We start from the raw sequence: 13,840 nt of genomic DNA on the forward strand, positions 1-13,840 counted from the left end.
GGCGTGTGGAGGCAGAGGCCTATCACTATTACGTACCCTATAAAACTAAATGTCACCATCGTCGTCCGAGTCGAGCATGTGTGCATAGTCTTCTGCACTAGCAAAGGATGGCATCGTACGACGCTTACGGCGTTGTTCAGCACGAGCTTGGTTCTTGGACTTGGGCGCATCGCTCTCATCTGCAGCACGCTTCTGGCCAGCAACCTGTACAGGCTCTTGCTCTGCTTCCGTGTCGAATTGCGTAAATGGAATGAGATCTTCCTCATCTTCCATAAACATGCCGGCATCGTTTTCGTCTTCATCGATGGCACTATCGGAATCACCGGCATCGTCGCCGTCGTCGACGTCGACGTCGTCATCGCTCTCGTCATTTGCAAGCGTGTCCAAAACATCATCGTCATCGTCATCTTCGTCTTCGTCTTCGTCTTCGTCGTCGTCTTCGATGTCCTCAGTGTTCCCTTCACGCTTCAAAGAGCTCTTCATAGCTTTCCAAATCTCTTTTTCGTCTTCATCATCCGTACTGAAATCCACACTCCCACCATCATCCTCTTTCTCATCGTCTGACAAAATTTCTTCCTCTTTGGCTGTCTGTGCAAACGGTTTCCCTGCGCGTTTCAACTTTGACTGGAAATACTGCAAGAAAAACTGCTGGTCCACAGGAACTTGCTCGGGCGTCTTAGACCAAAACTCAGCATTGTTGACATAGTTTAACGGCGCATTCATGCGGCGCAAAACGTTGTCGTTATCCAAGTCGCCACCAAGCGCGGGTTGCATAATACTCGAACCTTTCAGCCCACTCTGCTTCTTTGGATTGCGGAATACAAAACGGTCCAAAAAGTGCATCAAAGTGTTGAGCGTCAAATCAGGGTTGGACGTGACTTTTTTGCCGTCAATGAGCTGCTTCGCATTGAGGCTCACGGAGGGATGGAAATGGTTAACCAACGGCAAGATGTCCCACAAAGCAGTATTACCGGCGCGTGCAAAACGTGGATCGCGTTTCCTCCCATCGTATGTAATAGTCTCAGCACGCTTGAGCCTTGCACTCTGCTCACCTTCTTCGGCCACATCGACAAAGTGCTCGAATCCTTCCTCTTCTGGCTCTGTGATCATGGACCGCAGACTAGGGACGACGGAAAATAGTTCGCCCAAGAGAACCAAAGCGCCGACAATAAATGGAGGCTCTTGCATGTCTAACACTTGGCACAACCGTTTTACGAACGCCTTGACACGCTCAAGGTCCACATCCACTTTCAGCGACTTGTATACGAGGTTCAAATACATTGGTAGCTTGTTCGTGGTTGAGAGGCGCGAGTCAAACAACGACTCGTACAGCGTACGAAAGTATCGGTCAGTAATTTGCGACGAAAATGTCGGTCCCTCTGAATCACTCGAAGTGCCGATCGCAACTTGGAAAATGAGCTGAAGAGCCTGCACTGCAATGTTGAACGAGTGCGTGTGCGTAATACGGAAAAGTGCCTCCAAGTGCTTGTCAAGCGAAGCCGTGCTCATCGTGGTAAATGGGAAAACGCGTCGAATTCCAGCGATGATCGCGGCAAGAAGCTTGGCATCCACATCTGTTGCAGCCTTGCTCACCTTGTCACGACCGGTCTGCTGCGATGAATTCTGGTTTCGCCAGCGCTTTTTTTCAGGCGCTGGCTTGGCATCCGCAACTTTCGCATCGCGTTTCTCTTCTTCCTCGCCCTGTGCTAAACACACATCCAAAAGCTGAAAGTAAACAGAAAAAACATGGTTCGCCAGGTCAGCATCCTGTTTGGTAAACAGGGTTTGATTCAGGGTCAGGACGCCGTAATAGGTGGCATGTTGGTTGCCTTTGGCCACTTCACCCTCTGCCTGGGACGCATTTCCACGGGGCTTTACGTGCTGTGACTTAAGCACCGTCTCGCTCACTTCGTGTAGTACTATTGGTTTCATGGCTGGATGCACCTGCAAAAGCTCCATGAGAAATGTGCTCGCCTTGGACGCAACGCTTCGATCAGGGTCACCTAGCTTATTGGTAAGCAAACGCAGCAAATTGTGCTCTTGCTCAGGCTTGTCTCGCAATAGCGTAAAGATTTGCGTGACTGCTTGGCGGCGCATGAAAAGCAGCGTATCGTGCGACTGACGCTCCAAAATCTGTACAAACGCAAAGTACGTCTTTTTCATGAGGTCCTCAAATGCCCACAAACAAGTACATATATGCAGTGACTCGGACGGGTCGCCCAAGGCTGCGGCAGCGCGCGGCAAGTCGGGCTGATCGCGGAAGTAGCACAGTTTGTTTGCGCCGAGCCCCCCGCCAACAGCAAGCCAATCCGCTAGCGAACGCGTGGCGCGATTCGCTTCTTCACGATTTGGTTTTCCTGCCATCGCCATGAGCGTCTCGAGTGCCTTAAGGTTATGCAACGGACTGCTTTGCAAAAGTAAAGTGACGGCAGAAATCCTGTCGGAAAGTGTGCTCGCCTTGTTCGACACAAGCAGCGTTCGCGCAAACTGCAAGTCAGAAAACCCAAGCGAGCCCAGTCTGATATTTTTGCCGCCCTCGCCGTTGCTGAGTCGGGTATATATGTCGTTTTCTTCCTGCAGCACCCGGTTTCCGAGCGAATGAAGGGCATCGACCGCGGCATCCGACACCAACTTAGGAATCTTTTTTGTTGGAACGTCCAATACAGGTGCAGGAATTTTGACCCAGTCCGAACTTGGCTCAATAGCAAGATGCAAAGAGCCACTGGGGACAGTTCGCGCCGTCGCGCCGTCAAAAACTTTGTGTTTTGAGCTTTGCTCTGACTGTGCTGCACGCGCCGGCTTCTGCTGCGGTTTCTGCTTTGCTTCTTTCACAGAATTTGATTCGGTGCGCTTCTCCTTGAACGACTTATGCGGCTTCTTCGGAGCAGATTCCGTTTTTGCCTGCCCTGGCGCTTCGCTCTTTGGCCGCTTGACGTCCGGTTGAGGTGCAGCTTTGTCTTTGGTTAAAATCTTTTCCTGCTCCATAAATGCGACTAATTCTGAGGAAAGCTGTGCGTCACTAAGCTTGGGTGCCGTGCCACTGCTTTTTCCTTGCATCAAAGCGACATCATCGACTGAGCCGCCCAGCGCTTCCACTTCTCGTAATAAAACATGATCAGGAATATGTTGGTCGTCAGAGTCAATATTCTCTTTTTGGTTTCTTGTATACTGCTTCTTCCTGGCCAGATTGGCGACGCCTTTGTGTTTGGGGCGAAAGTCGCGAGCCATCGCAACGCAGCCGGAAGAGTCGATGGTAAAAAAAATGTTTGGGCTTGTGCGCATCAAAATTTAAAATAATTGCGTTTCGCCACGAGAGGAACGCCTACCAATACACAACTAGCAAAATTTCCACTTGTTGTTGCAATTCACACAAGTAACAAACGTGGTCCTGTAAAGTAAGTAGTATGGCATGGTACGCACATCGGCTCGTCTGCACTGCGTGTCTGCATTTGGTAGTAGCGCGTCTTGCGCTGTTTGCATTTGCCGCATTGGAACGCGTCCGTCTCCGCCTCTTGTGCCTCAGCACCTTTCGCATTGTGTAAATTTTGCTGCTGGATGCTTTCCATCTCAGCTTTCCGCGCACTGGATGCCATATCCTCTGAGCGCATTACAACCAAATCGTTCGCGGTTATATTCCCATTCAAGACCTGCTGGCGTAGTTCTGGGTTGTTTTTGTCTTTCAAGTTGAGGCTTAAGCTGCGCACCTTGGACCGATAGTCACCGTTGACGATACTAGATCCAATTTTTTCAAAAGCGGCCTTCTCAATGCTCATAGCGCAACTGTATATTTGCTGCGTGTCTATTATTAGCGCAGCGTATATACGTACCGACATTGGATTGGAGCTCCAAACTCGAGTATAAGAGTTTCAAGCACGCATTTCGCGTCTTGTCATGCAAAATTTCCAAGTCAATGTCCACTGGCGTGTCGGACACACTTTGTGCTACGTCCGCGGCTTGCCGTTTTGATTGTGCAGGCTCTTCCTTTTTGGACTTCTCTTTGGAACTGCCATCACGACGCTGTTTCTCCACCTGCTGCTTCCACGACTTTACGAGCTCCTTTGACAAGTCTGCAATACGTGTATCAGAGTGTGTACGCAATTTTCCGACAGCAACGCCAATTTTTGTCGCCTTTCGTCAGTATAAAACGCACACGACAACGTACGCGAATATTTTCTTCTGTGGGCTCCACGATCAATTTTAGTTGCTTCAGTACAACAAGTGTATCCTCATTTTTGGAGTCTAAAACTGTCTTGCTCAGCTGTTTATTCAACTTTTTGGTCTCCTCTATGGACGACGACATCGTCGTGTTCCAGCGAGAAAACGACGAGCGAAGGATATAAGAAAACGGGGAGTTATGCACACACCTACGACATCATCCCTGGCCGTGCCGACCAAAACTGATCTAGGAGGATTCAGTGGGAAGCCATTGGGTATGGTATCGGTTAAACATAGGCCACGGAGGCATGCATACCTGTACGTTAACGCGCATTCAATAGCAATGCCTACCAAGCAAGCAATAACAACACCTGTCGCTACCGCGTATATAGTATAGGCAATATCTTGAAGCACGTAGCCAGCGCACCACCCGACAATCTATCACAGTAAGGTACCGCTCATCACACGCATCGAACTATCTTGCACGCACCGTAGAAGTAACCAAGATCAAAAAAAGGAGCTGTTGCGCTAGCTCTTGGCCTTTATAATCCTGTTGTCAGACATAGCTCATGCCATACATACAATACTGCCAAATTTGATAAGTTTGTCCATGTCGGTAGTCCACGCTGTATAATGCTCGAGACCGACGATGGTAGCAGCGCGCGTACGATCCGATGGGAAATAAAGCGGCGCCGCGCGCCTCCACTTTGAATAAGGCCGCCTTTTCTTTGCGTTGACCACCGCGTTTATATCGCGCGACATGTCAGCGGAGCCTCCAAGACATGTTGTTCCTTCACGGAAGAAGGAGCCGTATGTAGCAGTATCGTGTCCATACACAGACTGCAGGGTCACGATTGAATATCTTCCTCCGGGCCCAGAAACGGCCGCGGCACTGCCCGAGTCAGTCTCAACATTTTCTGTTGCCTGTGTCGAGTGCCATCGCAAGTTCGACCCTCCAGGTGCTCCAAAAACCTTGCGCGAGGCACGCAAGAAGGCAAATGGGTATGGCGGTCGAGGTGCTACACACAAGCGGCGCATTGGAACCGATGAGCGCCCCTTGGACATGTCTTTTTATGATATGCTGGGTGTGCCTGCACAAGCGTCTGTGGAAGAAATCAAGAAAGCATACCGCAGACTTGCGATCAAATTGCACCCTGATAAGAATCCTGATGATGTTGAGGGCGAGGAAAAATTCAAAGCGCTCGCAACCGCGTACCAAGTGCTATCGGATGCTGAGCTCCGGCACAAATACAATGAGTTTGGCCCATCGACGCCCGGGCTTATCAATGAGGATGGAATTGTTGATCCAGAGCAGATCTTTGGTGGTCTTTTTGGAGGTGATCGCTTTCAGGATATCATTGGCACCATCAGCATTGGTCGGGAGATGAAAGAGGCGCTTCAGCAAAACTCTGAGGAACTCGAACGCAACGCCGACGAACAAGGCAGTGATGTAAAATCGGAGCAGCTTTCTGCTGAACAAAAAGCTGCGAAAGAAAAAGAAGACGAGCGCCGCGAAAAAGAGAAGGAGCGCGAGCGCGAAAAGCGTGTGTCGCACTTGGCCGAGAAATTGGAGCGCAAACTGAGCGTCTACACGGAAAGTGTTGCCGTTGGCGGTGACGAAGAACAATTAGAACAAGTGCGACGGGGCTTCCGCGAAATGAACAGGCTTGAAGCCGAGGAACTCAAGACAGAAAATTTTGGCGTGGAACTGTTGCATACAGTCGGATTTGTGTACGCAGCCAAATCGCGTCATTGTCTAGCGTCTATGGGCATGTTTGGCAACATTAGTGGCATGTACTACGCGGCAAGTAGCTCTTTCCACACAGTTCGCGAGACTGTATCCACCGTGCGCGCGGCACTGGATCTGAAGAGCGTGTTTGAAGAGATTGCGCGTGCGGAGGAAGAAGGAATCACAGAAGAGCGCAAAAAGCAGCTCGAGGATGTTGCTGCGGAAAAGGGCATGCGCGCACTGTTTAAGAGCGCTAAACTGGAAGTGGAGAGCGTTATCCGGGAGGTGTCTGAGCGCGTACTGTACAATACTACCATTTCCAAAGACACACAGCGTCTCCGCGCTGAAGCATTAAGCACTCTTGGCGACATTTATGCACAAATACAGCCGGAAAAGGCAGAGTAAAATAGTTTATAGCCGAATACTACCAACACCTTCGACGATCCCATCGTAAACCAACGCGTTGTCTAGTGGAAGGTATTGAATAGTGAGAATTTTGATCGCTTCTTGCGCGACGATACCACCGAGGAAAGCAGCCGTAGTCGCAATATCAGAATGAGCACTCCTCGCCAGCTCTTCACACGCCGTTTGCAATCGCGCCTCGTCTGGTAGACTAAGTGAAAAGTGTACTTCATCAAGGTATGCCTTTGCACAATTGAAAAGCGCATCTGCGTCTTGCTCAAATGCGTTTTCCTCTCCCGGAAACCGGCCATACTTGGCAAGGAACGTGTCCGATGCAAAAAAAGCGATCAAAAACTGGACCGTGATCGGATTCACTGGGTCCGCAAATGCGGCTGCAAATGCACCGACATCTGGATCTGTGCGCTGCTGCGAAAGGCAGCGTCCACGCACAAGTTTCAAATGCGCAGCGTGCTTCACAAATGTGCGTGTTTGCGATGCATCCAGTCCCAGCGCGTCGCGTGACAACATCAAGCGATCCAAGATGCGATCGAGGTGCGCGGTAAATTTGTCTAGATCCTGGCGTGCTTTGGTCACATACACCTGCTGAAGTGCAACATACGTGTTGCTCGTCGCTTTCATATCGGGAAGTGCTCCAGGGAGCGGCAAGACGTGCTCCTCGGCGACAAACGCGCGCAGCGCCGCGACCAGCAACCAGAAAATAGACGATTTTTGGTTGACATTGAGCGATTGTATATCGTTCAGAATGCCCTCGACGGACGGTGGAATCGCAGGAGATTGCAATGGTCGCCATACATGCTGCGCCAGTGCCGCGTGCGCTTCATCGTAATTCTCCAAATCGCCGTGCCTAGGGCACCGGCGCTGTAAAAACGCAAGAAAATCAGCACGCGTAGCCGACCAAGGCAGCTCTCCATGCGTCTCTTTCCACTCCTTAAGCGCACGGAGAAGCAAGACAACGTAGGGAATATGGCCCATGTCGAGGGAACTGCTAGGATGAACGTCAAACGAGTCCGCATACGCCTCGAGCGCTGGAAATGGCCGCGTAAGCCTAAGATCCACGAGTGATTCGGGGTGTGTTTCTATTATCCCAAGCTCGCGCACGCTGGTCCGAAAGATGCCTTGAAAGCCTACATTGTCGGCACTGAGCACAGGAATCGCTGGACTATGCTCCCACACCAACCGATCGACACGCTCTTGCACATCCCAAGGCTGTCGCACAAGTATGATGAGTGAAAACTTGGTAAAATAAGATGGATCGCACGTAAGCATCGCAGCCGGTGATACAACGCACGCCGCATGTTCAACGCTCGGATTCATCTCGGCAAGAAGGCGCGCCATTTCGTCCGCATACGGTTTCCCGACACTTGTATGAGGCTCCAGAAAAAAATTCGAGCCTGCATCTTCCAGCGTCACAAGTGCATCGTCCAGCACGGTGAAACCTCCGAGACCTGGTAGCACAAGGTTTTTGAGAATTTGCGCCGAGAGAGACGAGGCGCCAACGACAAGCACGCGTGCCTGCTCCAGACATACCTGTCCCGTCTTGTTCCAGATCCGCAACTGTCGGTCATACCGTTGCGTATGGCCGTCTGGACGCTGTGTCGCGTTTGCGCTCTCCGTAAGACGCATGGCAAGCAAGGTCGACCGACCACGCTGGCTCGTGCTTACCATTAGTCAGCAGATGCAAAAAAAAGCGCCCTGCGCTTCCACACGTTGTCATGGCCGAGCGTCCTGCGTTGGATACGCTGGATACGCAATTGTCCAGTGGCTCTGCAGACGCTTTGGTATTAGGACTAAACGAATTACATGCGTATCTACGAATCCAGCCGGAAGAGCTCGATGCGTATGGCCTGGCACAGATCGCTGTGACCGATGCAAGGATTGCGTTTGCGCGCCAAGTTTGCGAAAGCGTGTCGGACCTTGTGCAGCACATTTTGAACGCTTGGGAATTGGCAGACCAGCGCAATATTTCTGTTTTGCGCTCTATACCCATGCTAGTGTTGGCGGAAATGCTTGCTGTCTTGTCCACGCACCAGCCCTTTCATGCGCTTGGCGAGGCAATTATGGAGCGATTACTTGCGAGTGGGAACCCATGGATTGCGAAAATGCAAGGGTACTTGTCTGTGTGCGCGCAGTATCAAAAAGGGCTGAAGCGTGATACGGGAACAGAAACGACCGTGGCGCTTGCCGCGCTGAAACTGCTGACCGCCATGGCGAACTTTGCGCGCGGGAAGTTGGCCACTACTGTGTGGGAGCGCTTCCACTGGGCATCTGACGTCCACGCTCGTCTTCTGCAGATGCGGCGGCGCGGAAAAAGTGTACAGCGTGCGAGCATCAGTGATCCCGATATTCGCACGCAGTACATTCTATTCTTGCTCTCCTTTTTATTGCAGCCATTCAATGCCGCGCTAAAAATTGCAATATTGGATCTTGGATCTGATGGACTGCCCATGGTTCTACGGGGCATGGTGAGCGATGCGCCGAGCGTCGTGCAAACGGTTCTTCTCGTCTTACACGAAGAATTGTTTAAAGATCAGGCCGTACCGCGCGGCGCAAAAGTCAAGTGTATTGACGATGTGTCGTGTGCCTCGATTATCAAGTTGTATACACGCGAAAAGGACGCAGTGCCGAACGGAAACTGTGTGGCAGATGTTGCACATCACTTTATGCTCAGTATCGCGACGCATCCCGGGTTCGGGATCTGCTACGTCGATCGCGGCTGGTACGCGCCGCTGGAAAGTGCGGAAAAAGGCGCGCCGGCCCTGCATAATAAGGTGCTTGCAGGTGTACTTCGTCAACTTGCTGTGCTGGACGATTTACGCCAGCAAGAGCTAGCGTTGCGTATTCTGCGGGCGTGCCCTGAATTGGTCGCAAGCTACTTTGCCGGCACGCAAAAGACCTTGTCTCTGGAACCGCGCTGCAATAGTGCGTGGCTCGGGACAATGGCGTTCGTAGGTAGGGTTCTTGGTCTGCGCATCCCTACATTGGACGCATCGCCGCCCAATACACCGCCGCCAATGGCGACCATACTGGGTAACACTGCGCCAGAAGTGCTGCTGCGTGCATTGGGCCGCGGTTTGAAGCACTCCAATGCGCTTGTTCAATACTATGCCTGTCTTGTTATGGCGCGCACAGTGCAAAGAGCGGCTTCCTTCCGCACACTTGCTGAACATACAGCGCAAACCCTGGAAGAGGACGAACACGGCGCTTGGCAATCGACTCTTGCGAGCCTCGAACTGGAATGGCGGAAACGATACCCACCTGTTGATGCACTGACGCAACTTGCAACAAATACACAGCACAGCATGCGGCAGGAAGCCGCGCTGCGTGTTCTTGCATTGTATCATACCACACTGCTGAGCATGACTTTTGATACGCGCTACGATGTTGGTCGACTTCTCACAAATGCCGTTGTGGAGCATGCAGCGCATGGACTGCGTCTAGACCGACTATGTCAAATGCACGCGCTCCAAATTCTTGCGTGTGCCACTGAGGGTGCCTTTGACTGGACTGCAAAAGCATTCGCGCCCTTGGAAGGTCTTGCGCAGCGCTCCTACCTACACTTTTTGCTTGCCCTTTACTGTACTACTCCGTACGTGGCCATTCGGATTCGGTGCGAAACACTTCTGCATACATTGCTAGCGCCAAGCGCACTCTTTTTGCAAGACCCACGCGAGCTGGACGCATGGCTCCATTCACTTCCGAGTAACCAGGCGGCGCTCGCCAGTGTTTTAAACTTTTTGGACGAGAGTATACTGCGGTGCTTGAAAACGCCACATCGGTACGCTGAGCGAGCGCGTGTGTTGGTAGCCGATGTTGTACCAGACCAAGACATGCCTGTGCCTGGGCCATTGCTTATGGTGATGGTAGAGCAGTGCACGATTCGGCTGAGGCGAAATTTATTTAATACCAACACAGGCGTCGACGCGAACGCAAGTGCACCGATTTTGCAGTACCTCAAACGCGTCATGCTACTGCTCATTGCGCAAGGTAAGCCGTACGCTGCCTTCCATACCCTTGCCAATACGCTGTGCGATGCGGGCGAAGATACGACGCTGAACGTTACGGCAGCGGCGCTCAAAGGAATGAAGTCGCTTTTGTCTTGTGTTGTCTTTGCGCCTTCGCCGATCCCAAACCCTTCTTTATTTGTCCACGTACAACAAGCATGTGCACGCCACGATTGGGATGCGCTGTGGGCACTTGACCCTGTGCAGGAAAATTTGTTCTGCGTGGAGGATGCGTGGAGGGCGCATGCAGCTCCGTCGCTTGCTGCGCTGGCCGTTTTGCACAGTTCTGTGGGAGTATACGCTGCTGTAGCTCGCACTGCCGAGCATGGCGCGTGGCGTATGTTGTGGACTGTGCTTTTGTCGCGGATCTCCCCTGTGAATGTAGCAGCGCTACCAGAAAAAGAAGTGCTCCATCAAATTCCCAGCGCGTTTGCTGCGCTGGATGCTTGGAGCGAGCGTGTGCTACTTTCTCCCACACACTTACAGATGTACTTGACGCAGCATCCCACCACCGTGGCATGGCTGGAAAAACCGCGCACAGACCGCGCCGCGAATGCATTCCGCGCCGCCGCAGTCGCGTACGTGTGTAAACATGCAAGCGATCCAGCGTACAGTGTATGCGTTGCGCCATTTGTTCAGGATGCTATAGCAGGCATTATGGTGTCTCCCAATACGGTGCTCATCTTAGAGCTTGCGCAGAAGCTCGCGCCTCTTGCGAGCGAGCAAGTGTACGCGACAGTCGGCACACATCTTTTGCGCGCGTTGGAAAACAAACCCACGCACCAAAGCGCACGCGCCCAGCTGGCCTGTTTGAGTGCGTATACGCTTGCAAGCATGGACCATGCAGCGAGCACGCCTCTCTTGCTCCCCCTCTTGTGGCGTCACCTGTCCTCGCTGGTAGCATTTCTTGTTTACGGCCCCGAAGCGTTTGCATTACTGCGCCGCGTCCTTGCTTCGATTTTGCCTGCGGGCCTAAATGGCGCCGCTCCAATGACGCGCGGCTCTCTAACCGCGATGCGATTTGCGCAAAGGCAATTGATATCGCTGGCCCCGCTGCTGCAATGCAAGTCGCACGAGGCCGATGTGCTCATGTTCCAGCTCTTGTACACGCTTCCTGCTGCGTACGATGTATTGGCCGCCGAGTTAGACGCGCACCCAGCGCGAGAAATTGTGCAAGCGTGGCCCAATACAGCGTGTGCACTACTCGAGCTAGCTGTGTGTAAGCACGACACCAAACGCTTAAATGGGCTTGTTGAGCCCGTGCTCAAAGCAGCTCCTCGTTGCCTTGACGAGGCGGAGCGCGGCGCTCGGTGCGTTGCAATCGCATTGTTGTACACGCATACGAGCGCGCAACCGCGCACTGCTTTGCAATTGCAGGCATTGCTGCAGAACAAGCCTGCCGTGCTTTTTCACGCCGACATTGCATGGCTCGTCGCACAAGTCGCAGTGAAGGATTGCACGCTGCAGTATGTCGACATGGCGCTTCGATGGATTGTGCGTCGGTATGCGGAAGATGCACAAGATGCGCATTCCGTCCGACGCGCCGTCAAAGCGACTGGCGCACTCATTGTCCAGTCCAACGTACAGCTTGCCGCTTCTCTTGTAGAACCCGTGCTTGCCGCCGCGGTCCAGCACCGGGCCGACGATGCGGATGCTCTGCTTTTTGCGACTATCATTGCAACGCATACTTCGATGCAAGGTGCGCACTGTGTTCGATACATGAACGCTCTCTTGTCTCACAGCGATGTCCTGCTCACAGCGCGCAATGCAGCGTCAAAGCAGGAGCAAGTGCTGCGCCAAAATCTCTTGGCTCTTTTTGTACGCCTTGCCGAAAAAGGTATCGAAGCGTTGGATACGCCTGCGACCTTGGCACGTACACTATTTCTGTACAAAGGCACGTTGGAGCGTGGGGATCGTGCGTTGTTTGCTTTGTTGCAGCGTATGGAACGCGAACGACACAAGCCATTGCTGAACATGTTGCGAGCGTGGAGTGCAGAGCAAGTCCTGGTTCCCTCGGTGCTGCAGTACGACTCGTTGCTCGCAGCAGTGCTTTCCTTGGACCCGCAAATGGTGCAGCGTACCTATGTGGAACTTCCACGTAGTGCAAAGCAAACAAATGCTGCATTGTACGACCCATGGTTCATCTTGAACCTGTTTGGCGGCGCTATTATGGAGCGTGAATTGCAAGGCACAGACACTCATCTCACTGGGCTTGATTGGCTCGCCATTTTACGCACCAATGTTGTGGGAGTTGCACTTTCTGCGTGCTCTTCGCACCGCGCTCCGCTCCGTCAGTTTGCCTTGGTGTTGCTGGGGAAAATGTATGCGTGTGTTCAGCGCACGTCATTCCGCGAGCGTGACTTGGTACTGTTAGTGCTGGATCGCGTGCGCAATGTTATTCCACCGCCGCCGCCGACATCCATCACAGGCACATACGGCGAAATTCCATGGCTGCCGTCCATGGCCATGCTGTTTGCCGCAAAGTGTCTGCGGTACGTGAGCATGCCGAGCCAAGCAATGTTCCCTGTACTCTTCCGTTTCCTCCTGCAAAGGCCGTTGCTGGATGCGACCGACGTGCCGCTTTTGTACAATCTACTGCACCCCACCTCGGAGCAGTTTTACCAAGAGCGCTCTTTCCTGCTACGTTTTCTCCAGGACGCATTCGAGGCGCACGCCCAAGTTGCGCACGTACAGCCAGCAAGCCAAGGCATCGCGCGTGCGTCCAGTGACTGGCGCGTTTTCAAGCGTCGTCACGTCTGGGACTTGCTGCAAAGTTTGTACGACGCCCTTGCCGCGAAGCCAGGCGAAGAGATGCATCGTGCGAATGCAGGCGCCGATGCGCGTGACCAAGAACGCCTGGAGGCCATATTTGCCTCCGCTGCACGCATCCCCTACGTAGCACAGGAGCTTGTTACACACCGTGGCTTTCTCCAATGGATTGAGATGCGCATTGTCGCTGAGCGCAACACGGATGCTGCGCGGTGTACATTTTGGATATCCTTGCTCCATGCAATTTGCGCTGCTGCACCGACGCCGCCCACACCCCAAGTAGTGCGCAGGCTACACACGATGGATGCGCGCCAAGATTTTGCCTTTGTGGTCACCGTCCAAAGTATTGCGTGCCGCGCACTCTGCATTGACCCGGTTGTGGAGCAACTCGACGCGAGCGGGCCGTTGCCGTCGTGGCTGCATCTTTTGGCCGAGTTGGTATACTCGCTTTTAGCGTACAAATCGCTGTGCACGACACCGCGCGAATTCGAGGCAATCGAGTGCTTGCAAAGCGTCGCGCTCCTCGAACGTGCCACGGCTTGGCTTTCGCGCATGCCAAGACAGGACGCGGCAAGCCTAAGCACCACGCTTCTGCAGAGCACGCTGCTTTTGCAAAAATGTCCCTCTCTGAAACCTCGCATCCATGCACTTTTTTCCAAGCAGCTCGCGCTCGGCTTGCACCATCGAGCCTACGCACCGCGCCGCTGGGCGCTCGACGCCCTTGCAGCACCTGTCCATACCTCCACATAGATCCCTTCTCTCC

At 53.0% G+C, this 13,840-nt stretch overlaps 4 protein-coding genes across 4 annotated transcripts; 2 read left to right on the forward strand and 2 right to left on the reverse strand.

Annotated features, from left to right (window-relative positions):
• Positions 1-45: 45 nt before the first annotated feature.
• Positions 46-4,300, reverse strand: MAK21 (RNA-binding ribosome biosynthesis protein mak21; the record flags this gene model as incomplete). The annotated part of the gene is made up of 4 exons (XM_056207779.1): positions 46-3,271; positions 3,421-3,799; positions 3,828-4,128; positions 4,163-4,300. The coding sequence occupies 4 exons, from the start codon at positions 4,298-4,300 to the stop codon at positions 46-48; spliced, it is 4,044 nt and encodes a 1,347-aa protein (XP_056063754.1).
• Positions 4,301-4,915: 615 nt separating this feature from the next.
• On the forward strand, positions 4,916-6,289 carry MVES1_002961 (uncharacterized protein; the record flags this gene model as incomplete). Its single annotated transcript, XM_056207780.1, has 1 exon — positions 4,916-6,289. One exon carries the CDS (start codon positions 4,916-4,918, stop codon positions 6,287-6,289), a length of 1,374 nt encoding a protein of 457 aa, XP_056063755.1.
• Positions 6,290-6,295: 6 nt separating this feature from the next.
• Positions 6,296-7,930, reverse strand: MVES1_002962 (uncharacterized protein; the record flags this gene model as incomplete). Its single annotated transcript, XM_056207781.1, has 1 exon — positions 6,296-7,930. One exon carries the CDS (start codon positions 7,928-7,930, stop codon positions 6,296-6,298), a length of 1,635 nt encoding a protein of 544 aa, XP_056063756.1.
• Positions 7,931-8,019: 89 nt separating this feature from the next.
• MVES1_002963 (uncharacterized protein) lies at positions 8,020-13,827 on the forward strand (the record flags this gene model as incomplete). Its single annotated transcript, XM_056207782.1, has 1 exon — positions 8,020-13,827. The coding sequence occupies one exon, from the start codon at positions 8,020-8,022 to the stop codon at positions 13,825-13,827; it is 5,808 nt and encodes a 1,935-aa protein (XP_056063757.1).
• Positions 13,828-13,840: the final 13 nt, after the last annotated feature.

Source organism: Malassezia vespertilionis, chromosome 6 (genome assembly GCF_029542925.1).
Source record: "Malassezia vespertilionis chromosome 6, complete sequence".
Taxonomy (NCBI): Eukaryota; Fungi; Basidiomycota; class Malasseziomycetes; order Malasseziales; family Malasseziaceae; genus Malassezia; species Malassezia vespertilionis.